Genomic DNA, 27,501 nt, shown 5'->3' on the forward strand with positions numbered 1-27,501 from the left:
TGGATCCCTGCCAACCTATTGTACCTCATCTCTCATTCTCATTCTCTCCACTCTACGCAGTCTACCTTCCTGCTCCTGGTCTTTAATCAGCTCAACACTGTACTACAGCTGGGCCATTGCATTTGGCGTACTTTTTGCCTAGAAAACACTTCAACAGATACCAATTAGTTCATCCTTTCCCCACCATAGTTTTCTGCTTAAATGTAAATTTGTCAGAAGACATTCCATGACTGCTCATGTAAAATAACATACCCATCCCTGTGTCCCACCTCTGCCCAGTCTCTCGCTAACCTCCTTAATTTGCCTCTTGTAAAACAAACAGAAAACACGGCACTTCTAATGACTGAACATGTATTTATGTGTCCTCTCCTATTATTTTCCCACAATCCCTCCCCCAAGCTCTGTAAGGGTATTTATTTTGTGTTTTGTTTTGCTTGCCCTCCCAGTGGATGGCATAGTCTTGGTATACAAAAGACACTTGATAAGCACTGTTGAACACAACAGTTCCCATACCCAGGGATGTAAGAAGTAGCACAGAATTAATGTATGTTTCTGTCATTAGGTGACCAATATTACTTCACCAGTAGCTCTTCAAAAACATGTGATATAATGATTGTCTAAGGAGAGGTTTTTCTGGTTGTGCGTGAGTTGGCTCACATCATGTCTAACTCAACCCTATGTCTCACTTATCGTTTATTTGGAACTATTCTTAGGTACTCAAGGGATTAAAATTGCAGGCTCTGAAGTCAAACAGACCTGCATTTCAAATGCAACTTCCATGCTGGCTATAGCAAGACCATTTTAAGGAATTTACTTAAATACTTTAAGCCCCAGTTTCTTCATCCATAAAATAGAGGTGATAATAAATATCCCAATTCTAACTTTGTTGCAGCTGGGACCATTGAACTTTCCCTTTGAGGTCAAGCACAGAACAAAAATGCCACCAGTCATCATTTCTTTCCAATATTGTGCTGTAGGGCCTAGGCAAAGCAAATGAATTAAATTATAGCTATAATGTTTGAAAAGGAAAAAAATCAAAATTGTCATCATTTGCAGGGATATGATTATAAATGTTGAAAGAATTAAGATAGGGGCCAGCGCTGTGGCACAGTAGGTTAATCCTCTGCCTGTGGCGCCGGCATCCCATATGGGCACCGGTTCAAGTCCCAGTTGCTCCTCTTCCAATCCAGCTCTCTGCTATGGCATGAGAAAGCAGTGAAAGATGGACCAAGTGCTTGGGCCCTGCACCCACATGGGAGACCTGGCTCCTGGCTTTGGATCAGTGCAGCTCTGGCCATTGTAGCCATTTGGGGGAATGAACCAACAGAAGGAAGACCTTTCTCTGTCTTTCCCTCTCACTGTCTGTAACTCTACCTCTTAAATAAATAACAAAAAATTAAGATAAAATATTAGAATTAAAATCAGAATTTAGTAAGTATGCTTGATTTAAACAATACATTGAAAAATTCATTTTCATTTATTTGTATCATGAACAAATAGTTGCAAAATGAAAAAAATATATATTTTAAAAGTAACATTTAAAATAGTAAAAATGTAGAAATAAATCTAACAAAATGTGTTCAAGACTTCTATGGAGAAAACTGTAACATTTTTTATAAGATGTAAAAAGGGGTCAGTGCAGTGATGCACTAGGTCAATCCTCCACCTGCGGCACCAGCATCCCATGTGGGTGCCAGGTTCTAGTCCCGGTTGCTCCTCTTCCAGTCCAGCTCTCTGCTGTGACCTGGGAAGGCAGTGGAGGATAACCCAGGTGCTTGGGTCCCTGCACCTGCATGGGAGACCAGGAGGAGGCACCTGGCTCCTGGCTTTGGATCAGCATAGTTCTGGCCGTTGCAGCCATTTGGGGAGTGAACCAATAGAAGGAAGACCTTTCTCTTTCTCTCTCTCTCTCTCTCTCTCTCTCTCTCTAACTCTATCTGTCAAATAAATAAATATCTTTTTAAAAAAAAGATGCTGAAAAAGAGAAATGAATGAGAAAGAGTAAAAAAATAAATTTCATGAACTAGAAGATTTTATTTTAAATATTTATTTATTTATTTCAAAGTCAGAGTTACATACACAGAGAGAGAGAGAGGGAGGTCTTCCATCCTCTGGTTCACTCCTCAATTGGCTGCAACAGCCAGACCTGAGCCAATCTGAAGCCAGGAGCCAGGTGCTTCCTCCGAGTCTCCCGCTTGGGTGCAGGGGCCCAAGGACTTGGGCCATCTTCTACTGCTTTCCCAGGTCATAGCCGAGAATTGGATTGGAAGTGGAGCAGCCGAGACTTGAACCAGCGTCCATTTGGGATGTCGGCACTGCAGGCGGCAGCTTAGCCTACTATGTCACAGAGCCGGCCCTGAAGATTTTAAATTGTAACAATTCTTGATTACCCTAGACTGAATCTAAGAATATAGTATTGTCCATACCAGAACCCCACAAGATCCTGTGTATACATATGTATAACTCAACTAAGTGATTATAAATGGAATATGGAAGTTAAAATATCCCAAAATATGGAAGTCAAAAATATCCCAAACATCCCTTAAAAAAATACAGGAAGGTATGATTTATTTTATATTACAACTTAACTTCTTCTTAGACAAATGGTATGAGCGGGAGTAGAAAAAGCAACAACACTGAATTTATAAGAGATGGCACTGAGGATGTAAGTGGACGTCTGGGAGAAGGAATGAGTCGACAAAAATGATGCTAGGAAGCGCACACCTACATAGAGAATAAGATGATGGTGTTTCGTAGTCACAACTTTCGTAAAAATAATTCTTCATGAATTAACGTTTACAGAGCATGGAAGAATATCTTCATGATATCAGTTTTGGAAGAAAACTCTTTTTCAATTCTTTTTTCTTTATATAAGAGGGACAAATTTCATACATTTCAAAGATATAGTTTTAAGAGCACAACGATACTTCCTACCCTACCCTCCCTCACTCCCCCGCTTCCACCCTCCCTCAATTCTTCCTTTTTTATTTTTCTTTTAATTTTTACAATGACATACTTTCAATTCATTTTATTTATTTATTTATTTTGACAGGCAGAGTGGACAGTGAGAGAGAGAGAGAGAGACAGAGAGAAAGGTCCTCCTTTGCTGTTGGTTCACCGCGCTGATCCGAAGCCAGGAGCCAGGTGCTTCTCCTGGTCTCCCATGCGGGTGCAGAGCCCAAGCACTTGGGCCATCCTCCACTGCACTCCTGGGCCACAGCAGAGAGCTGGCCTGGAAGAGAAGCAACCGGGACAGAATCCGGCGCCCCAACCAGGACTAGAACCCGGGGTGCCGGTGCCGCAGGCAGAGGATTAGCCTATTGAGCCGTAGCGCCAGCCTTCAATTCATTTTATAATCGTAAGTTTAACCTTCCATTAAATAAAGAATTCAACAAGTGAGGAAAACTTCTTAATCAAGACAAAAGCACATCAACCATAGAGGAAAAGTTTGATGAATTTAAGCACATTAAATCTGAGCTTTGTGAGGCCTGCATTGTGGCATAGCAGTAAATCTACATGTGATGCCAGGATCCTGTGTGGGCACCTGTTCGAGTCCCAGCTGCTCCACTTCTTTTCCAGATCCCTGCTAATGGCCTGGAGAAAGTAGAGGAAGATGGTCTAAGTATTTCAGCCCTTGCCACCCATGTGAGAGACTCAGATGAAGCTCCTGACTCCTGGCTTCAGCATGAACCGGCCTTGGCAGTTGCAGCCATCTGATGAGTGACCCAGTAGATGGAAGATCTATTTCTCTCTCTCTCTCTCTCTCTCTCTCTCTCTCTCTTTCTCTGTGTGTGTGTGTTTGTGTGTGTCTCCTCTCTCTCTCTGACTTCCTAAATAAATATTTTTTAAAAAGTGGGTTTTGTTAAAATACACAATCAAAAACTAAAAAATTAAAGTAAAAAGCAGAAAATGTATTTACAATATGTGTAACTGACAACGAAATGAAAGAGGATCCAGAATGCATAGCCTCCTACAATAGCTTTCCATCAGAAAAACAAGAAGAATCCAATAATATCCTGGGTAAAAGAATGAAAAATGTGCCAAGCAATAATCACGACCACCACCTGCCAATTTTGCAAAACTTTGGAAAGCTGGCATTACTGATAAGGATGTGGGACTTTGAGAGTTCTCACCCACTCTGGAAAGACATATTTTTACAGAACCAATTTAGAAAGAAATTTGTCATCATCTGGAAAAGCTAAAGCTATACATGCATCACGGCCAGCAATTCCACTGTCAGGTCATTGCCCATAGGGGAATGCAGACATGTGGAGGACAACACACGCGCCACAGTTACAATTAAAGAAATTAAAAGGCAAGTCACAGGCTATAAGAAAATATTTGCAAAACACAAATAAATGACTTGATAAAGGATTTGAATACAAAATATGAAAATAACCCAACAATAAGCAAACAAAACCCAGTTAAAAAGTGGGCAATATATCTCAACAGGTATCTCACCAAGGAAGATACACAGATCAAATAAGTATACATAAAGACGTTCTAATGCTTTCATGATCATATGTCACAAAAACATCCCAAATTAAAACAACTTCCCACTGACAACACTAAGTACTGGCAAGAACATGGAGCAACATGAACATTTATTCATTGCTAGCAGGAATAAAAAATGGAACAGCCACTTTGGAAGACAGCTTAGTATTTCTTACAAAGTTTCCCATGCTCTTGTCATACAATCCTGCAACTGTACTTCATGCTATTTATCCAAAAGAGCTGAAAAATTGTATTTACATATCTACATGAAAACCTTTCCAAATATGTTTATAGCAGCTTTATTCATAATTTCACAAATTTGAAAGCAACTAAAATGTCCTTTCTGTATGATGACAGATAACAAACTATGGGTCATCCATAAAGTGGGATTATTCAGTAATCCTTAAAAAGTGACCTATGAAGCCACGTCATGACAGATGCAGATTCCATTGGGAATAAATGTGTGTTCTAGAAAGGAATGCTATGGCCATGAGCAGTGATATGACCTATGGAGTAACAAAAAGACATAAATTCATATTACTAAGTGAAAAAAAGCCATTTTGAAATGACTCCATATACTGTATAATTTCAACTATGTGATGTACTAGAAAAAGTAAAATTACAGAGATAGTAAAATGATCAGTGGTTGTCAGCTGCTTGGGGAAAGGATAGAAGAATGAACAGGTGGAGCCCAGGGGATGCTCACAGCAGTGAAACTGACCTGTACAATGAGAAAGTTGTAACGGTGCATATGTGAGACAGGATACATTTGTCCAGACTGCAAGAACTGTACAGCACAAAGATTGAACTTAATGTTAACCGTGGACTTAAGTTAACAAAAGTTTATCAATATTTGCTATCAAGTGTAATTAAATTAACCACAATAATGCTGATGTGAATGAGAGTAAACTTTTCATAGGGGAGGGAAGGGGTGTATGGAAACTCTGTCTTTCCTGCCTTAATTTTTTATAAATCTAAAATTGCTCTTAAAAGTGAAGTTTGTTATTTAAAAAAAAAAAGGAATTCCAAAGCAATATTTTATGGAAGAGTCTGAAGCTGGGTGGAAAATGTTTGTTAATAGTTGATCCATTTCTTGTGGTGCAATAAAACAATGGAGTACTATAGAGCAGCACAATGAACTAATTACAGCTATACCCAGAAGGGATTTTTTACAAGGGGCGTCTATAGTGCTGGTTAATTTCTGTGTCTTGATCTGAATGGCGGTTTCAAGGATATTACATGTCTATGAGTAGACACGTTCGTAGAGGAGCATATACATATAAAATACTCTTCTAGGTACACGACATTTTTTACTAAAATAAACAATGCCCATGAAACCGAAGAAATGCTGAAGCATGTAAATATGAAAAAAAATAAAAATCAGGCATTTACTCAAAAACAAGAAGTTATAAGAAAGAGGGGGGAATTGAAAAGCATTCTGATACTTTTCCTAACCATCCACAACCACCAGGCCACATGATAGGGAAAATAGGAACATCTAGGGGCCGCCGCTGTGGCGCAGTGGGTTAAAGCCCTGGCCTGAAGCACCAGCATCGCATATGGGAGCCAATTTGAGTCCCGGCTTCTTCCAATCCAGCTCTCTGTTGTGGCCTGAGAAAGCAGTAGAAGATGGCCCAAAAATATTGTTCAAAAAAAGAAGAAAACATAATTCTTGTAGCAAAGTATTGAAAAGGGTGCCTAGGCCGGCGCCGTGGCTCAATAGGCTAATCCTCCGCCTAGCAGCGCCAGCACACCAGGTTCTAGTCCTGGTCGGGGTGCCGGCCCAGTTGCCCCTCCTCCAGGCCAGCTCTCTGCTGTGGCCAGGGAGTGCAGTGGAGGATGGCCCAAGTACTTGGGCCCTGCACCCCATGGGAGACCAGGAGAAGCACCTGGCTCCTGGCTTCGGATCAGCGCAGTGCACCAGCTGCAGTGCGCTTGCCGTGGCGGCCATTGGAGGGTGAACCAACGGCAAAGGAAGACCTTTCTCTGTTTCTCTCTCTCACTGTCCACTCTGCCTGTCAAAAAAAAAAAAGAAAAAAAAAGAAAAAGAAAAGGGTGCCTAACATGATGGACTTCAAAAGCTTAGTTTTGACATGACAGTCACAGAACCTTCTGGAATAAGTTGGTGTTCCAGGCAGGAGTGCTGTGCCATGAGCAGTGATGGACACAGCAGTCTGACTCCCAGAGCAGATCATCGTTCAGTCCCCCCAGCTCAAATCTCCTTCCAATCTTCAACCTTCACTTCTAAATTTACTTCTTGCTGAGTACACAAATTCTCCTTTACCTTATTCATGTTCTCTCCCTTCCGTAACTCAGTCTCTCTCATTTTTAGTTATGACCTCCAATTCGTTAACCCCTCCTACTTCTACCAAACTGCCATTGCAATTCTCAGCAAGTCTTACCATCTTCGAAACTGTTGCTACAGTGACTACCCATCACCTCCCACTCCTAACTCCTAGCCATCGGAAAAGTTCCAGGAAATTAGAAGACTAAACGATAGATGAGATAAAAGTCTGAGTTCTACAAAGAACCTAGCTGTATTGCACAACTCTACAGGTGGCATAACCAGCTTATTTCATGACAGTTTACAGGGATCTTAACATAGGAGCAGAGAAATCATATCACCCATGTCTGAGATCAATGCCATTAAGGTCAACAATAATATATTCAAGGTTTTCCCAACATAAAAATTTGTTTCCAAATTCAGATCAATTCTCAAATTATGGTTTTTCAAAAATAGTGTCATACAGTAGGAAGTAGTCTAGGTTCTAAATTAAATGCCAAGGATGCAAAAATCAAGATCAGTCCTCACCCTAACCAGCATGACACAGAATCTCTCCTTTCTCCTGGCTTCCTATTTCTAACCGCTTCTGCCATTATAGATGATTGCTAGCTTAATTCCTGTCTCCTCTTATTCTATCCTACCCTTGATTCTAAAGCCAAATTAGTCTTTCTAAAGGCAGCTCCAATTATATGATTAGACATGGCCATCCATTAACTCCTGAAATGAATGCCTCTCCCAGCATTCAACATCCTGCAGACTTTCTCTTCCTCTTTCCCATGGCTCCCCTCTATGCACAGATCCCCCTCTTAGATGTGCTCTTCCTTGTCTTGAACCCCTGCTCTGTTTTAAATCTATACAGTCTGTTTGTATCTTTCTTGTGCCAACCATTTTACTGATTTCTTTTGTTAAATGTGTCATTCTTTCTACTCACCTGTTAGAAGTTAAATTTTTTTAGACCAGAAATTGTATTTAACTCATATTTGGATTCACTTTATCACAAAGCACATAAGCACATTAAGTACTCAAAAATAGTAATAAAGCTAAATTGAATCTATTTCGTACTGGACTTATTTTTCATTATCTACCCACTTCCTGAATTAGCATTTCACATAAATCCTACAGCAATATTCAGGGTAGCTAAAAAGTATATTATGTACAATTTTTGCTAATATTTATTAAATCCTAAAATCTGGCTAATTTATGTCACTTTCCTGATATATCTTGCGTGCTCTAGAATGCTTGCCTCTTCATTAACAAGGCTTTTTTTTTGTCACTTATATTCAAGATGACTCCCAGATAGATTCTAGCTGTACTTGGACTTGACAATTTATTTGCATAAATTGGGTATTTATCTTATTAATTGACATGCAGGTTTCCAGTGTCTGGGATATATTTATTCCATTCATTAAGTAGATATGATGTAGTCTCTACATTGTCAGTGGTTAGTGTGTTTGCACAAGCAAGAGTATATTAAATTAAAATTAAACATTTCATGGAAATGAAAATAATAAACAAAAATAAATAATAAATAATAAATTCATTTTGGTGAAAAACATTGAAATTCATGCATACTATTTTTATAATAAATATTTTATGAACTTTTAAATGACTCCTTTTATGCATGGATTTCATTTCTTTTTCACCAAAAGGGATTTTTCCATTGGCTCCATTTTCCATGAACTTAGTGGTGTGCCTTTGTAGTACATGGAGACATACTCTGTGACTTATCATCACATAGGTGTGGGTCATGGGCTGCAAAACATTTCATGAAAGAAAGGAAGATCACAGGGTAAAACTGAGCTGATGAAATTCCATTAACTCTGTCACCTCTATTCCCACTATGAGACTCACGAATGAAACCCAAGAGTCCTGGGACTCTGTAGCCCCCAGTGCGGAAAGGCAATAGGATACAATTAATACTGCTTCTTTTTTTAAAAAGTAGCTTAAACTACAGGAAGAAATGCCTAAAAGGATATTTAAATTCACTATAAAATTCTAGCAACCACAATTTTAATTGCATACCAACTGCAAAAATATTTCTTTCATTGTCTAAATAAAAGAAAGGCTATAATAGATGCTGTCTGCTTGTTTCAGGACTCGGTTATTAACCTTTAAGAATCTTTTCTAAGATAAAAGCCTCTTTCGCAGCAAATGCATCTTGAGACAGGGACTTAATCTTTTAAAATCCCGACTCCTCTCCTGGACCATTTTGAGATTTCAGTCTCTGACACAGAAACACCCTGAACAAAATGTTTCAGACACAGAAATTTCAAAGCTTTTTTTGGTGGTGGTGGTGGTTGGCAACTTCAAAATTATTTAGATGTCACAGAAATGAAAAAGCTGACTTTTCAACATACAACCACACACGTAAAAAAATGCACAATATGCAATTTGATTACTCAACAGCAAGTCATCACAAATGCAAGCAAAGATTAGGTTGTTGTTTCCATAGAGATCACTTTATGTGGTTCAGCTCTCATGGGAATTTAACCAAATCCCTCGTAGCAAATGAAAATCATCAGCAAAATTCTAACATATGGCTACTGCCAACACATCAGTGAAGGAAAAACACTTTTATTTTCTCTTCCTGTCTACTGAGAAGAATACCTTCACAGCAAGCTACTTGAAATAGCACACAGATTTCCATGGTCACTCTTCATATAATTCAAAACTAAATACTAGCAGGTTTCTTTGCTCTTAGATCAAGGGTTCTGTTGAGCCCCAGTCTGGCTCTGCAGCACGTGCCCTCCCAGAACAGCATTTAGACATAGATAAGAACTGCACACATCTTCCTGTGACTCAGGTTATTGCCTCTGAAGAAAACTCTCAATCAATATAAGTATCTCTTGAGAAGGATGTACATGTAATTTCATCTTTTTTTATGTTGGAAGTTATGCTCATCCTGATGTGTGTATGTATGTGTTTGGATGTACCTTTGCATGTGAAACTCTTAATGCTATTTATGGTCCACTGATTAAATCAAAGGCTTTTAACAGGAAAGTAGCACATATTTTTACTGTTTTACACAGTTCCACCAATCCTATAACTAAAAGAATCTTCTAATTATCAAGTTATAGGTCATTCAAGTTCAAAATGCCTAAATTCTCTCAACATATATTTGCAACAAGAGAAATTATAATCAATATGCAATCAATAATCAATGAAAATCATTGCCTCAGAAAAAGCATACAGCTCTAGTGAAATGGAATTTATGACCTTTCAAAGAGCCCATTCTATTATGAACAACTCCCAATCTTGAAAAGAAATTTCTCAAGCTGAAATTAAATCCACCTCTTCTTTACTTCTACCACTGACCTCAAATCTGAACTTTCAAGGAGATGCAGTTAAGCCCGACACTTCGTCCACACAGCAGCACGCAGCACACCTCTAGCCAGCTGGTGTCTACTCTTTCCAGTCCTCCCTCCATGCCCTGCATCCGTCAGTGGGGTTGTTTCCTTTTGCCCCCTATTCTACTGAGTCACTTCTAGAAGTAGGTTTGCCAAAGACTACACTTCAGGTTTTCTAACGTAAAATAGATGTTTGGCAAACTGGGGCTATGGAACAAAAATGTCATCAGAGCCCAGGCAGGAAATTTGACTGTGTAAAGCATCTTCAGGTAAAATCTCACCAAGTTATGATAATTGTGGTGTCTTGAAGAAGGAGATAAAAATCTGGTTAGTCAAATTCACATTTTAAAATACTACACATGCACACATGTACATATACACAACTTGACTGTCATTTTTTGTCTCTGACCTGAAATATTATATCAAAACTTAAATTAACATGGTACTAAATAAAAGATCTCTGTGAGTGAGATTTTGGTGGAAAGAAGGGGCCAGCAAAGAAGGAGGTACCTTTCTCTGAAGGGAGGAAGAGCTTCCACTTTGATTATGGCCTTGTCTAAATAAGGTCAAATTTTGTGAACTCAAGAGTCTTCCATAGCCTTGGCAGCTCATGACAAGAGCCTTGGGTGATTACTGACATCATAAATAAGAGTGTCAATTGTTAAATCAACAACAGGAGTCACTGTGCACTTGTTCCCAATGTAGGACCTCTGTACTTATTGTGTTGTACTATGAGAATTAACAGTAAAACTAGTCTTCAAACAGTACTTTATACTTCATGTGTCTGTGTAGGTGCAAACTGTTGAAATCTTTACTCAGTACAGAATTGATCTTCTGTATATAAAGATAATTAAAAATGAATCTTAATGAGGAATGGGATGGGAGAGGGAATAGGAGATTGGATGGTTTGTGAGTAGGAGGGTGGTTATGGGGAAAAGAACAGCTATCATCCAAAAGTTGTACTTTTTAAATTTATATTTATTAAATAAAAGTTTTCTATTAAAAATTAACATGGTACATCTGAAAATATGATATCTTAAAGAAACATTCACTGAGTTGGTTATGGGAGAGGGGAGAGCAGTCATCTATGCCAGGCTAATTCTTACAGGATTTAGAAAGTCAGCTTGCTCAAGAGTATATGGGTAAAATACAAACCAAGTTCATAATTCTCTCACTTCTCAGAATCTCATAGGAGGTAAGCCTATTTTTTATACCAGGATGGATAAGGCACAGTCAGTTGAAAAAGATACATCAAGCTTGAATAGTAATAAAAAGAGCTTAGTCGTGAATAAAAGATAAGGACCAATTACCACAGGGTATTTTTATTTTTATTTTTTATTTTTTTGGACAGGCAGAGTTAGTAAGAGAGAGAGAGAGAGAGAGAGAGAGAGAGAAAAGTCTTCCTTTTCCATTGGTTCACCCCCCAAATGGCCGCTATGGCTGGCACTGCGCCGATCCGAAGCCAGGAGCCAGGTGCTTCCTCCTGGTCTCCCATGCAGGTGCAGGGCCCAAGCACTTGGGCCATCCTCCACTGCACTCCTGGGCCAGAGCAGAGAGCTGGACAGGAAGAGAAGCAACCAGGACAGAATCCGGCGCCCCAACCAGGACTAGAACCCAGTGTGCCGGTGCTGCAGGCAGAGGATTAGCCTAGTGAGCCGAGGCGCCGGCCACCACAGAGTATTAAAAAAAAAAAAAAAAAAAAAAAAAAAAAAACAAAAAAAAACATAAGCATACCTCAAAAAGTTATTGAAAAATGAAATTAAAATGTTTATCTTTGAGCCGGCGCCGCGGCTCACTAGGCTAATCCTCCGCCTTGCGGCGCCGGCACACCGGGTTCTAGTCCCGGTCGGGGCACCGATCCTGTCCCGGTTGCCCTTCTTCCAGGCCAGCTCTCTGCTGTGGCTAGGGAGTGCAGTGGAGGATGGCCCAATTCCTTGGGCCCTGCACCCCATGGGAGACCAGGATAAGCACCTGGCTCCTGCCATCGGAACAGCGCGGTGCGCTGGCCGCAGCGCGCTACCGCGGCGGCCATTGGAGGGTGAACCAACGGCAAAAAGGAAGACCTTTCTCTCTTCTCTCTCTCTCACTATCCACTCTGCCTGTCAAAAAAAAAAAAATGTTTATCTTTATAAATTTTTTTTATTTTATTTTATTATTTAAGACCTTTATTAGCAGGTGCTTGCAGTTTGTTGACTTTTTTGAAAAAATCAAGTTGTAAACTTTTATTACAAATTAAAAATGAAGTTCTTAAAAATCTCAACTTGACCAGATATGAAACAATTTAAAAACCTTTAAAGGTGTATTGAGAAAAACCAGGCTTTTTTAAAAAACACGTTTGTCGTTACCAAAAAGAGACATCTTTAGGTAAAAATAATAAAAACCCCATGCTGCATAGATAATGCAGATAGTTCTAGTAATCTGGTCAACGGGCAAAAAGCAAGCACTTAAGGTCTTCAGCTCCAATCTTTTGTTCATTTCTTATTGCTGGAATTTCATATTCATTTCTTCTTGTTGGATGACTAAACCGGATGATGGTAGAGATGTTAAGCCGGCATTTACTCAGCCCCGCCCTGCTCAGCCTCGGGAGCGGACGAATTCTCAGCTGGTGGATCGGCTGCTTTTGTCTCTTTGCCATCTTGTGGTTTAGGGTTATCTGGGCGTCTGCGTCGGTAATTGAAGTTGCGGCGGTACCGACGCTGAGGTGGCTGCTGACCCTGGGTCTCATCTCCTTGGTTTTCCTTATCTTCTTCATTGTATAAATTTTTTTCTTTAAATTTTTGTTTATTTGTGAAACAGAAAGAGATAGAGACAAACAGATGGGGGGCCATTACTGTGACACAGCTCATTAAAGCCCTGGCCTGAGGCACCAGCATCCCATATGGGCGCCAGTTCTAACCCTGGCTGCTCCTCTGCTGATCCAGCTCTCTGCTATGGCCTCAGAAAGCAGCAGAAGATGGTCATAAGTGCTTGGGCCCCTGCACCCACGTGGGAGACCTGGAGGAAGCTCCTGGCTCCTGGCTTTGGATTGGCAGAGCTCCAGCCATTGCGCCCATCTGGGGAGTGAACCAGCGGATGGAAGACCTCTCTCTCTGTCTCTACCTCTCTCTGTAACTCTGTATTTCAAATAAATAAAATATATCTTAAAGAAAAGAGAGAGAGACAAACAGATGGAGAACATTCCCATCTTCTGATTCATTCCTGAAATACAAATGACCATTGAAGCTAGAACCTGGGAACTCAATCCAGGTCTCTCACCTCAGTGGCAAGAACCCAATAACTTGAGCAATTACCATTGCTGCTGCCTTCCAGAGTCTGCATTACCAGGAAGCTGTTATTAGGAGTAGAAATTGGGAATCAAATGCAGGTATTCTGATGTGGGATGTAAGTTTCTCAACCAATGTTTTAACTTCTAGGCTAAATGTCATGCATGGTGCAAAAAATGTTTGAAATAAATGCATAGATTTTTCACAACATGCATTTTCCATGAAGTTTTTAAAAATATATTAATCTTCCCCCTGGAAACCTCTTTTTTCAAAATTTATTTATTTATTTATTTATTTGAAAGTCAGAATTACACACACAGAGAGAGAGAGAGGTCTTCCATCCACTGGTTCACTTCCCAATTGACCACAATAGCCGGAGCTCCACTGATCCGAGGCCAGGAGCCAGGAGTTTCTTCCAGGTCTCCCACACGAGTGCAGGGGCCCAAGGATTTGGGCCAACTTCTATTGCTTCTCTGGCTGTAACAGAGAGCTGGATTGAAAGTAGAGCAGCCGGAACCTGAATCAGCACCCATATGGGATGCCAGCACTGCAGGCAGCAGCTTTACCCACTACGCCACAGTGACAGTACCAGCCCTAGAAACCTCTTTTTAAGATATACAAACTTCATGCATTTCATAAATACAACTTTAGGAACACAGTAATAGTGATTCGTCCCACCATACCTGTTCCCACTCCCACTCTTCTTCCTCTTCCCTCTCCTATTCCCATTATTATTTTTTACTAAAACCTATTTTCAATTAACTTTATACACAGAAGATTAACTCTATACTAAGTAAAAAGTTCAAAATATAATATGAAAAAATAATTACTCAACACTTTCTTATTTCTCTGTTGCTTTCTTCTATGATGCACTGTTCATTCAGGAGCATTGGTCAGTCTCCATGTGTTTGCACATGTTCTAGAGATTCTTGAGTTGTTGATTTCCAGCTTCATTCCATTGTGGTCAGAGATGATGCATGGTATGATTTTTTTTTTAATTTGCTGAGGCTTGATTTATGATGTAACACGTGGTCTATACTAGAGAAAATTCCATGAACTAATGAGAAGAATATGTATTCTGCAACTTTAGGATGAAAAGTTCTATAGATATCCATTAGGTCCATTTGGTCTATGGTGTCAATTAACTCTGTTGTTTCCTTGCTGATTTTCTGTCTGGTTGATCTGTCCATTGATGAAAGTGGGGTATGGAAGTGCCCCACTATGGGAATCTATATCTCCCTTAAGATCCATTAACTTTTTTTAAAAATAGCCAGGTGCACTGTAATTAGGTGCTTATACATTTATTGTAGTCACATCTTCCTATTGAAGTGATGTCTTAATCATTGCATAGTGCACCTCTTTGTCTTTTTAACAGTTTTTGTGCTAAATTCTATATTCTATATTCTATATTAAGACAGCTACACCTGCTGTTTCTTTGGTTTCTGTTAGTATGGAGTGTCTTTTTATATCCTTTCACTTTCAGTCTGTGTGCATCTTTGTTGGTGAGATGTGTTTCTTGTTGGCAATAAATAGATTTTTTTTTCCCATCCAGTCTGTATCTTTTAACTAGAGAGTTGAGGCCATTTACATTCAAGGAGACTATTGATAAATAATGAATTGGCCCTGTCATTTTTCCATAAATATTCCTATTGTTTACTTTGGATTTCCTTTTTATTTTTACTGGGAGATTTTCTGCCTTCATCTTCTTTCAAAGTGATGACCATGTTTCTGTGTTTCTCTTTGTAGCGCGTCCTTAAGCATCCATTGTAAGGCTGGATGAGTGGTGAAAAATTCTTTCAATTTCTGTTTGTTATGGAAGGTCTTTCTTTCACATTCATTCATAAAAGAGAACTTTGCAGGATAAAGTATTCTGGGTTGGCAGTTTTTTTCTCTTAAGACTTGGAATATATCTCACCATTCTCTCCTAGCTTGTAGGGTTGTGATGAGAAGTAAGCTCTGAGTCCAATTAGAGATTCTCTGAAAGTAATCTAGAATTTCTCTCATGCACATTTTAGAATCCTTTTTTATGTTTTATTGTGGCAGTTTGACCACAATGTGTTGTGGTAATCTTTTCTTGTCATGTCTATTAGGAGTTCTATGTGCTTCCTGTACTTGGACATCACTTTCTTTCTCCAAATTAGAGAAGTTTTCCATAATCATTTCACTAAAGAGGATGTCTAATCCATTCTATTTCCACGCCTTCAGGAACTCTTATTTCCATATGTTGGATCAGTTGATAGTATCCCATAGAGCTCCAACACTGTTTTTTAGTTTGCTAATTTCATCTTATTGTTTTGTTTTTTTTTTTTTGGTCTGACTGTAAAATTTTCATAGATTTGTCTTCCAACTCAAATATCCTTTCTGCCGCTTCACCAATTCTGTTGTTAAAGCTTTCTACCCCATTTTCTGGTTTGTTCTATTGAATTATTCATTTCTAATATTTTGTTTTGATATCTTTATAATCTCAACTTTATGAGAAAAATTTTTTTCATGTCCTGTATCATTTTTTTTAGTTCATGGATTTGCTTCTGATTACTTCTAAGTAATCCTACAATCATTTTTTGTAATTCCATTTCTGGCATTTCTTCAATCTCTTCATTTTCACATTCTACAATTAAAGTGTTGTTATGTTCCTTTGGGGGTGTCATGTCATCTTCCTATTCTTATTTCTTGAATTGCTGCATTTATTTTTAGGCATTTGTGGAAATACTTGTTAGTTTAACTTTTTCCCCTGTGATGGCTTTTATCTTTGGACTACGCCTCTGTGGATTAATGGAGTGTCTGCACTTTCAGTGAATACCCTTATGTATGTGACAGGTGTGGCCAGAGAGCTCATTCAGTGATACAGGGTAAGAGGAGTGTCCAAGGTGACTCCCAAATTGGGTGTGGTAAATCTCTCCATTTTTTTTTTTTTTAAATCACAGGAGAGCTTTGTTCAGCTCTATTGGCATAGTCTCATGCTCACCTCCTCTCCTTCAAGGAGACTGGTGCCTGGACACTAGCCCTATTTAGGCACAATATTCATCTATGCTGCCACAAGAACTACATAAAGGATCCATGTACTCCTTGGTTTGAGCACAGATCCTGCAACAATGACCCTCCTAGGAATCAGGGAACTCCAAGCATGTGGAGCTGCCCATAGTGTCTGCCTAAAAATCTAGCCCCACTCTGTGCCCTCCCACGCAGCCATAGTGTTTTCACAGTCCCAGCACATAAGGTTCCCACAGTCACAAGCACCCAGCCCTCTATCAGTTCTCCAAGCCAGACTCAGGTGTCTCCTCTTGACTAGTTGCTGGGTATGGGGACATTAGCTGGCACAGCTCTTACCTATGTCCAAGATGGCTCCTGCCCATTGTCCACTAGTTACAGGACACATGTGCTGGGTGATCAGGGAGAGAGAAACATGTCTCCTTTATTTTCCTCTAGGTTGGCAGGTATACTGTCCCCCCACAAGGCTCCAAGCTAGACACATGCCAGGCTCTTCCCGCAGCTTTGTTGCTAGTGGCTTGGGCTTCTGCAGTCTGGTCTCACCTCACTCTCCAAAGCTGGTGCTGAGGCTTTCAGCTGCTGGGGTCCTGAGTTTTGCACATCCACACCCTCCAAGTAGGTCTTCAAGGTCCCTCTAATTTGCATGGAGCTTCCTCTGCCATTTTCTCCCTAACTCTTCTCTGATGTTGCACTCTCTCCATGTTTTTTTAACTATCTTCCCCTAGACTAGAGCAGTAAGCCCCCTCCATATTCTACCATTTTGGTGCCTCTCGTCTTCCATACTAATTTCTACACACCATTAACTTAACTTTGTTAAGACTTACAGTGTTTTTCAAATGCATAATCTGTGTTTTCCTTTATATTTTAAATTTACAATTTAAATTTATATTTACAAATGCAGTCCAAAATGTAACTTTGTCTTTTTATGAACTACACAAGCAAACATAGGAGCCTGCTGACTAGGAATCAAATATTGTCTATGGACATACCAATGCTCTTAACTAATTTGAAAGCATTGTGATGATGTTGTGAATACCAGACTCAAAACTCTGATTTAACCAATGCAAACTACAGAGTATGGGATATGGAATAAAAAGGAAATATTTTTTTCTTAGACAAGTGGAAAAGTACTATTATTTTATGACCATACATCTCATAGTTTTAAAGTATTTGGACTTTCATGGCAAGTAATTAGTGGTTTGGCATTTGGGTTCTCCCCATGCAAACTCCTCTACAAAAGCAAAAACCTGGGTTTAGCCTTCTTGATTGACTGATTAGTGAATCACCTTTTATGAGGCTAAACATTCTTAATACAAATTCACAATAGAGTTCCATAAACACACCACTCATAGTCATCCTCTAAAGAAGAGCAAACAATTTCTTGGCTTACCTCGGTCCATCATCCTGGATTCAGTAGGTTTGTCTGGGACAGTAAGATGGTCTTGGTTGCTACTCAATGAAGACGTGTCATCCCTAGACAAAGAGTTCAAAAATCCACTTTCTGATGTGACAGAGCTGTTTTCCAGGGCCTTACAACTGTTTACCTCTGAGGGTGCAGGTGAATGAACGTGCACAGCGAATGCTGTGGAGTGTCCCACATCTTCATCAGCAGGTGAACTGTTAACAGTGTCAAGCCAGGACTGTCTTTCTTTAGATACAGAAGAAGAAGAATTGCTGGGCATCTTTACTGTATTTTCCAGGGAAGAGAAAGAGCATGCTGTTCCACTCAGTTTGGGTGAGGATGAAGACGCCTGCTGTGCACCCTATTTTTCACAAGTAGGACCAAAAAAGAATAAAATAAATCATCATTTAAAACCATTATTCTCTACTGTTTCTATAAAGGTACCCCAAGTGCTGCTTCAAAAGGTGAAAAACAAAAAAAAAATACCCAAAAGATAAATATATTATATTTATTTCCATGTGACAGTCACTTAGGATGTCCTTTTCTAAAACAGATTAGTTTAACTTTGAATTCACTGTTAGATCACTATATCACTGCTTATCATGATTTATCTTACTCTTTAGTGCTCCCCAAAAACTTAAAGGACCTCTTTGGGAAATTCTTTACACCACTGAAGCATCATTTGAGCAAAAAATTAATTTGCAATCTGTGTTGGAATTCACACGGATGGCGCAAAAACTCATGAGCCCAAGGGCTGACTAAGAGAATGAAAAGAAAATTAGATCCAGACAGGAAGCAAAATCATGTTAACGGAGTGGTGACCAGAGAATGGGTAAATCATATGTTGAGGGGCTCCCAAACATGTGTGGGAAATGGAATTATAAAACACTTCACATTTCCCACACATGTTTGAAGCCCCCTCATATGTAAACCCTTAAATATTGCTCAATGTCCCTAGCATGTGCTCAGGACTGGCTCATAACTACACAGTTTGAGTGAAATCATCTTTATTCATTCACTCAATAATTTTAAAACTTTAATGAAACTTTGCCATAGAAGGAAATATATATTTTCAGCTTTCTATCATAATGCGAGAAGAAAAGCTCCTCCACAGGCAATGAGAAGTGGATTGATATGTCAGATCTTCTAACATACCCCAAAGGCAAATGACAATACTTAGGAACATTTTCACCAGTTCACAGAGAAAATATCAATACAGTAACACCAACAAGGATACTCTCTTGGGAAAGACTTCATTTATTCTGAAATTGTATCCTTGTTAGGCTTTGATCATGATATGCATGCCTTCTTTTTGAAAAACGATGATGATTTATATGAGAGCCTTTGTCTTTTAGGAGTTTTCTTTAAAAAAAAAAATGTCCTACAGAGAAAAATAAAGATTCAGCAACTCTATGTTGCTTTTCCACTTTTAATTTTATTAGTCAGTAAAATCTAAACATCTCAATTCCATTGCTCCCTGGATCCTCATACTACTGTCAATGACAGACAAGACAGAAAGACCTCTTTATCAGATACTCTGGTCAATCATTCATTTAAAATTCCAAACAAGTGTCAGGAAAGAGATGGTTATACAGAGGATGCCAAAGAGAAAACTGGAATCCTCCCCAAAATCCTTAAAACCATTGCAAGCTAACACAAAATGCTTAAATTTGCTTCAAATCCATACTGCCCCAAGATGATTCCTAGTTCTGAGTTTTGATGTCAAAAAGATAGTATTTCCCCAATGTGTGTCCAATACATTGAATACTAGACATGGATAGTCAAATAAGCAATAAATTTCATTTTTTTAGATTTTATTTACTTGAAATAGAGCAAGAGAGAGAGATTCTATTCCCTAGTTCACTCACCAGATGACCAAAACAGCTATGACAGGGCAAAGTACAAAGGTGGAAGCCAGAACTCAATCCAGTTCTCACACATGCGTAGCAGGAACCCAGTTATTTAAGTCATCACCTAAGCCTCTCAGGATCCTCTAATAGTAGGAAGCTGAAATCAGGAGCCATAGGTAGATGTGGAACCCAGGCACTCCAGTGTGAGACATGGATGACTTCACTAGCCTCTGTACCTCTATGGCAAAGGTTCACCTCATTAAATCCACTTTTAAGGAGCATAACATTAAAATATCTAGTTAACAAACTAATCAATCACACACATTTTTTGTTGATTGTTTATGACCCCTCTTTCTCAAACTCAGCTCCTGAAGAACATGAGTCACTAATGTGTCTGAGCATTAAGAAGTGTGGCTCTGAACACTTGTTAATGAATGAATAAGCTTGGAACCACACAGCAGGTCATCACAAAATGTTTCTAAAATTAAACATAGAGTGAAAATACATGGAGCATATATTAGTGACCTTGATGGTTCTTAAATCACTTATTAATTTGGAAAACTACTAGGTTTGAAATGTGGCTGAAGATGGCTCCTTTTCTGCTCTTTTGTGAACATCTAGGAGCCATGGACAGTAATTTCTATAAATTATCTTCCAAAGTGAAACTTCCATCTATTTAAGCCTTTTGAATAAGCTTGTCATAAGCTCCACATTTCTAATTCCCTTTGAAACAAATGGATGACTTTCTCACAATCCTATGAAGCCTCTTCAAGAGAGAGAATAAAAACAAAACCTCCTCACTCAGACAAGACTCAGAAGTGTTCTTTGTTCTCCTGTGGAATGTGGTTCAGCCCCCTAGACTCAAACTCCAAACTGGACTGGTGATGAGGTTTCACTGCTTCTCTTTATTCATTAACAGTTGGAACAAATGGACACTGGATTATGTCTTTTTCAAGATTTTACATGCTTAGACATAATATTCCAGAATACTATTATTCATACTACAGAGTTTCTCATCATGAAATGAAAGTTCATTTTCCATAATGATTTTCCAAAGCAAGAACTTGGGAGGGAAATTATTTTTCCCCTAGGTGTCTATATTTAATTCACAGCTAGTCTGTCTCATATTGAGTTAAATAATAACTTGATTCATACACTGGGTAAAAGTTACTATGATTTCTTAGTTTCATTTGTTAAAATAAAAAGCTTAAATATTATCCTAGCCAAGTGCCTTGTATGTCTGTTTTTTTAGAAACAAGAGAAAAGGAAAACAAAATCTATCTGGAAAATATATGAGCAGAAGGAACATATTCTGTTGCTAAGGAAAAAAACTACCCATTAAAAACTTGACTATTTTCCAATATATTTCTTTAGAAAACATTAGCCTTGGTGGCCTACAAAAAATGATCAACTTAAATCTTCAAAAATAACATTTGAATGATGATTCAGAAAATTCTAAAGAATCTTCTGAGTTGTTACTTAACTCACTGGTCACCTAACGCCCATTCATTTATCTGTTTTGAAGCAAACAGTCCCTGAACTTCCACTGTAACATCAAGCTAGACTGTCATTATATCATGCAGTCGAGCCAGGCCTCTCATTTCAGAAGACAATCTGGTTGCTTTATTTTTACCAAGTAGAGTTCTAGATGCCTGACAATCCTCTCAGTAATCTGTGATAGTAGTTTGCTATTATAAAACTGAAAGTTACAGTATTTTAGAGCCAAAATAAACCAGGAAAAAAGAATTATGTTGGCAGTCACAGGGGGTGGGAATTTCTGGAAGAGATGGAGAAGAGGATCCATCAATTCCTTGTCTGTTACAGGTTAAAATGGGGAAGAAAGACAGAGGAAGACACACATGGGAGAAGAGACAATGAAATAAAGAGACACAGAAGCAGAAGGAAAGAAACAGAGACAGAAACTTAGCAAAAACACATGAGTCTACGAAATCAACAACAAGGAAGACCTACTGAAGACATATTCCACACAAAGGCAATGGCTTCTTCAGCAGCAATAAAGGACAATCCAACAAGAAGCTGTTAAAAGCTGGGAATCGCTTCAAGATAATGATATCTCAGAAATTTCATTAAGTCTGAGTGATACGGAGAAAATAAAAGTTTTTTCTAAATTTACAAAACTGATTTTAAAGAAAAGATTGCATTGAGGGAAAAGCTATATTAAGGACACACAACAATGAGTCTTATAGTATCATATCATGTTTTCTCTGATTTGTGGTAGCTAATATAGAGAGCATAAAAAAACTGAATATTTAAGAATGAAATTGACATCTTATGATTTGACTATCATTTATAACCCTTGGCTATATGCCTGTGAAACAGTAGTCTTTTATTATTAACTTATTGAATATTATATTTAGTGGAATATTAAGCCTGTTATATAAAGTAAATTGAAATTGTGTTATTGCAAAAATTAAAAGAAAAAGAAAGTAAGGGAGGGAGGAAATGAAGTATCTTAGAATTGAACTTTTGAAATACACAAAACTTGTTCTCTTCATATTATTAAAAAAAGTTTAAAAACTGGTATAAATTTTATAATTTTAAACTTTAAAATTTTTATATGTATCCTAATTTTAATTTTGGTTAATCATTTTTACATACAGATTTTTAGTAACATATTCACCTGACAAATACTTGTTCCTTGTCTTGGTTGTTAGCCTAATAAATTAGAACAGTGACAGTTTGACACTTTAAATTCAGGAACTGGCAAAACACAAACAAGGAGAAAATTTTAACACAGAGAATAGAAATTCTGGCAGAATGGGTCTGGCAGGTGAACGAGCTACCACAAACCTGTCAGACTCAGTTGTAATTTAGCCTTCAGATGGCTAAGTGTCATATTACAGTGGAGAGAACATATGCTGTAAAGCTACATGAGCTGGGACTCTCATCTCGGGCACCATGCTTGCTGGGTCCTTGGCCATGCCATTCAACATCTCTCAACCTCACTCTTCTCAAACACATATTGAAGACAATACAATGACTTCCTGGGGATAGGCAACATTTTTTTAACTAGGAAAAATGGCATTAACCACAATGAAAGTGCTGGACAAGTATGAAATATGAAAATCAAGAAAATCTGTTTACAAAGAGAAGCCATGACAGGGTTAAAAAAAAGGGGGGGGGGGAGTAAGATTTTCTCACATTTAGCTGAAAAGGATGAACGTATTGAATAACAAAGAAATCTTCTCCATGTACTACTGTATAAATACTGTGCACTAACCAATTGAGCCATAAATCAAAAAGAAAAAGAGGAAGAAGAGGGGGAGGCAGAAACAGCATCTAAAAATGTACAAAAGACTTAACAGATGCTTCATAAAACAGAAAACACAAATGGCAATAAATATGCAAAGATGCGCATCCTCATTAGTAATCAGTAAAATCCAAATTAAATAATACCACTTTTCAAGGCTATTTGAGAATTAAATGATTGTACATTTCAAGTGCCTTCCTGAAGTCCTGGCACACATGAGGTGTAAAATCTATAAATCTACTTCCCCAATAGGGTTTGTGATTCCTTTTCCAGAGGTCATCACTGTAAGGTTAAAGAGCACCCAAACATGAAGCAAATCTCCGAAGTCTGAATACCCATTAGCAACCTGAACTTCCACTGGGTGCTTACAAAGCTCAGATAAAATTTAGACAACTCTCTAGTGAACATATAAACATCATTCTATGTGCAATTTTTAAAGATATATTTATTTAGTTGAAAGGCAGTGTTACATTAAAAGATGGAGAGACAGAGACTGAGAGATCTTCCAGCTGCTGGTTTACTCCCCCAAACAGCAGCAACAACACAGGGCTAGACCAGGCTGAAATCGGAAGCCAGGAACTCCATCTGATCTCCTACATCACATGGGTGGCAGGAGCCCAAGTACTTGGGCCATAATATGCGGCCTCCTAGGCACACTAGCAAGGAGCTGGATTGGAAGTCGAGCAACCAAGACTCAAATCAGTGTTCATATGGGATGCTGGTGTTACTGTGCCACTGTGGCAGCCCCTCCATATGCAATTTTAATGCATTATCCTCCTTCCTGGCTTCCTTTCTTTCTGCCTCTCCTTTTTATGCTATTTTTTCATCTCCTTTAAATTCATTTTGCATTTATAATACATGCACCTAGGTAAGGCACTTTAAATGCTTTCTGAGGACAAGTAGGTTACAAATAAACATTGTAAGACAAGCCTCTGCAAACCGTGGCCTACCACCTAGAAGCCCTTTGCATTCCCATGAGTCCAATGAGTGTGAAACAGCCTCAGGTCACACACAGACACACTGAATTTGTCATCCCAGTGGGCTCTTTGGGAGAAGGCTCAAAAGTCAGCACCATGAGAATTGCCCTTGCTCTTTGGAAGGTACCTTAATTTATCCTATTCTAAAAATGTGTCAGTCAGTGTTGTTTCTACCTTCATGGGGGAAATGACTGCCACCCATGTGGTCAATGACCACGGAGTACTTACACTGGTACCTACCAGAGGAGAGGGGGCCTCTGCAGTGTAAGGAGGGGGCGGTGTCTCCACAGCTATTTCAGGATCCTCCTGTTCACTTTCACTGTAACATTCTATAACAAAAATGGAAATTCCTAATGTTTTAATGCTGTTATCACTTATTCCATAATACATGAGCAGAGGTTTTCCTCCATCTGGTTATTCCAATTTCAGTCTAGTTCAGAAGGGTGTATCTAGTGAACAATCTGGTACAAGGAAATGAATTGCATAAGACGGAGAAATAAATGGCCATCTCAGAGCCTCTATGTGCAGGAAGAGGGACCAACCATAGCTCAGGGAAATACAATACATACTCAAGGGCAATGTGAGTCATACACTAAAAGAGCATAAAATCAGTAGTGATTAATTTTGAACCTGGGAAACATAATGAGCTGACACTTAGCAGATAACTGAGCCATCAACATACACAAAGAAGGAAGGGAGCACTGGGACCAGGAGCACGCAGAGCCACACGTAGGGAGAGCCCTGATGGAAAAGGTAGAAAACAAAGCAGAGGGGTCAATGAGACCTTACCATGGGTGGACCTTAAATACCAGAACAAGGAGCAGTTGTATAGTTCCCTATCCCTAACATCTATAAATACATATTTCATAAAAGAGGACAAGAAGATTTCATAGTATTATAACATAATCCTTTATTGTTTTACATCAAGTTGCCAGTTTCTTTTTCTAAATTTAGGATCTTATGACTTTGTTATCAAAGTATATGACTCCTCACTTCCAATTTTTGAGACTTACATAGCCTGAGCATTTTGGAGATAATTTCAAGTCAGTGACCCTGGCAACTTAAGCCTTTCTCTTCTCAATGCTAAAGAGCAAGTGCATCATTAAGAACTACATTCCTGTAGCATTTGAACCCTGAAAGCCAAACTGAGCTAAAAATATGGCCTGTGCCCCCATCTGAACTTCAGGTTCTCACTCCAGTCTTGGGGTAATTAGTCTCGGCAAACACCTGGTGGAAATGTTGGACTCTCAGAGAGGAAATAGTGGGATGAAAGTTGTCTAATTAGATCATGACAAGTTCATGTCTGTGAGTAAGAGTTCGGCAAGCAGGGCAATAAAACATTTGCATTGGCAATTGTTTGAGATTATCTGTGAAGCCAACAGCTGCTGAAGTGTGGGTGTAGTGTGAAATCAGAAAATGAGCCATACCCAGTCTGGGGAACTCTATTCTGTGTGAATATGTCTGTCTCTACATATTTTCAGATAATTTTAAATGTCAAAATATGTTTCATTGGGATCAGACTATATATAGAACTTGACATTGTTTTTTCATCTTGTTCTAATATTCTTACTAAATTTTCAGAAATTTAAAATAGAACATACCTTCATCCTTTGTAGTAGATTCACGATGGATTACGGCTAATCCAAGTTTATTTAACCACCTGAAATTCAAATAGAATGTAAATATCTGACTAAAGAGATTGGCCCCTATCTAGTCACCCTTCCCATAGACCCTGAAGGAGTGTCTTGTGCAAGAATTTGTAATGAGATAAAGTCATAAATCTGTCAGTCTGAACATTTCCCCAAAACAGCATAAGTTTGTGGCACCAAAAGCTAAGGTCTCTGGTTTAACTTAATACAGGCCCTCCTTACTCAGGATAGCCTTTTCAGGTGAGATGGCACATCATTCACTTGGTTAGTGTGGATGTTACAGTAGCCATCCGAAACATCTGGACAAACACATCTTCTTCTGTAACTCTGCATTTGAGATGTTAGCAACCATCAAAACCTTTATCAAATAATCTAATAACTTGGCAATTGAATTTCCATCACTATAATTCTTTTTTAAACCTGTTTATTTTTAATTTGAAAGACAGAAAGACAGGGAGTCAGACAAAGACAAAGAGAAAGAAAGAAATCTTCCACTCATTGATTCAGTCCCCAGATGTCTGCAGCAGCCAGTGTTGGGCCAAAGCCAGGAGCCCTGAACTCAATCAGCATTTCCCACGTGGGCATCAGGGACCCAAGGATCTGAACCATTACCTTCTGTTTCCCAGGGTGTGCATCAGGAGGAAGCTGGAATCTGATGCAGAGCCGGGATTTGAACCCAGGCACTCTGAAATGAGATGCAGGCATCCCAAATAGCATTTTCACTGCTAGGCCACAAATTTTTAATTATGATAGTTTATTTCAGAAAAACAAAGACCACCTGTTTAATTACTAGGAATATTTTTATGCCAAAATGAAAAAGATCTGGCTAGATCTTCTTTAACTAGGTCTTCCCTAAGAAGGGGAATTTTTAATTCTTTGAAGAATTTTAGGTAAAATAAAAATTGACTATGTCTTGCCTTTGTTGATGTACCATTTTATTGAAAATGAATTTAAGTTAAGTATCAATAAGAAAAATAGAAATAGATAAACATTGAGGTATTTAAACCTGGCTTGGTCTTTTTACTAGTGTAGTTCCTTTACAAAGGCTTAGTTCGGAACACATTTTTTAAAATACAGTTTTAAAAAATAACACATAATTTTATCTATCATGATCCCTAGCTATATATTCAATCTTTTAATTACTTAAAACTAAGTAATCTTAGGCCGGCGCCGCAGCTCACTAGGCTAATCCTCCGCCTTGCGGCGTCGGCACACCGGGTTCTAGTCCCGGTCGGGGCACCGATTCTGTCCCGGTTGCCCCTCTTCCAGGCCAGCTCTCTGCTGTGGCCAGGGAGTGCAGTGGAGGATGGCCCAAGTCCTTGGGCCCTGCACCCCATGGGAGACCAGGAGAAGCACCGCCAGTCGCAGCGCGCTACCGCGGCGGCCATTGGAGGGTGAACCAACGGCAAAAGGAAGACCTTTCTCTCTGTCTCTCTCTCACTGTCCACTCTGCCTGTAAAAAAAAAAAAAAAAAAAAACTAAGTAATCTTTAAAGCTACTTAAAGGTAAAGTGTTGAGGCTGGCACTGTGGTGTAGCGGGTAAAGCCACCACCTGCATTGCCGTCATCCCATATGGGTGCCAGCTCTCTGTTATGGCCTGGGAAAGCAGTAAAACCCAGCCCAAATTCTTGTGTCCCTGCACCTGCGTGGGAGAACCAGAAGAAGCTCCTGCCTCCTGGCTTCGGATCGGGGCAGCTCTGCCCGTTACAGCCAATTGGGGAGTGAACCAGCAGATGGAAGACCTCTTTCTCTCTCTGCCTCTCCTTCTCTCTCTATGTAACTCTTTCAAATAAATAAATAAATCTTAATTTAAAAAAAGGTAAAGTTTTGTTTTAAGGTGTTAAAAATCTAGGTGATTTATTTCCCACTTATTTATAGTTTTCTGTATCTTTTTAAATACTCTATATTGTGCATTCTTTTTTTTGAGCATTTAATAGTAGCCAAAGAAATCAACAATAATATTATACATTTTTGTC

The 27,501-nt window shown here is 38.9% G+C and overlaps 2 protein-coding genes across 2 annotated transcripts in view; one reads left to right on the top strand and one right to left on the bottom strand.

Annotated features, from left to right (window-relative positions):
- OPRM1 (opioid receptor mu 1) overlaps positions 1-27,501 on the top strand; it is a 185,797-nt gene that overhangs the window by 120,972 nt on the left and 37,324 nt on the right. The gene's annotated exons all lie outside the window — the stretch shown is intronic.
- The window catches only part of IPCEF1 (interaction protein for cytohesin exchange factors 1), an 80,457-nt gene that overhangs the window by 15,603 nt on the left and 37,353 nt on the right, over positions 1-27,501 (bottom strand). Inside the window, exons 4-6 of the mRNA XM_062186958.1 lie at positions 25,478-25,536; positions 24,117-24,205; positions 17,767-18,139 (exon numbers count right to left, since the gene is read on the bottom strand). Of these exons, the coding sequence (XP_062042942.1) occupies positions 17,767-18,139; positions 24,117-24,205; positions 25,478-25,536 (521 nt within the window). The remainder of the gene's footprint in view (positions 1-17,766; positions 18,140-24,116; positions 24,206-25,477; positions 25,537-27,501) is intronic.

Source organism: Lepus europaeus, chromosome 3, assembly GCF_033115175.1.
Source record: "Lepus europaeus isolate LE1 chromosome 3, mLepTim1.pri, whole genome shotgun sequence".
Lineage (NCBI taxonomy): Eukaryota > Metazoa > Chordata > Mammalia > Lagomorpha > Leporidae > Lepus > Lepus europaeus.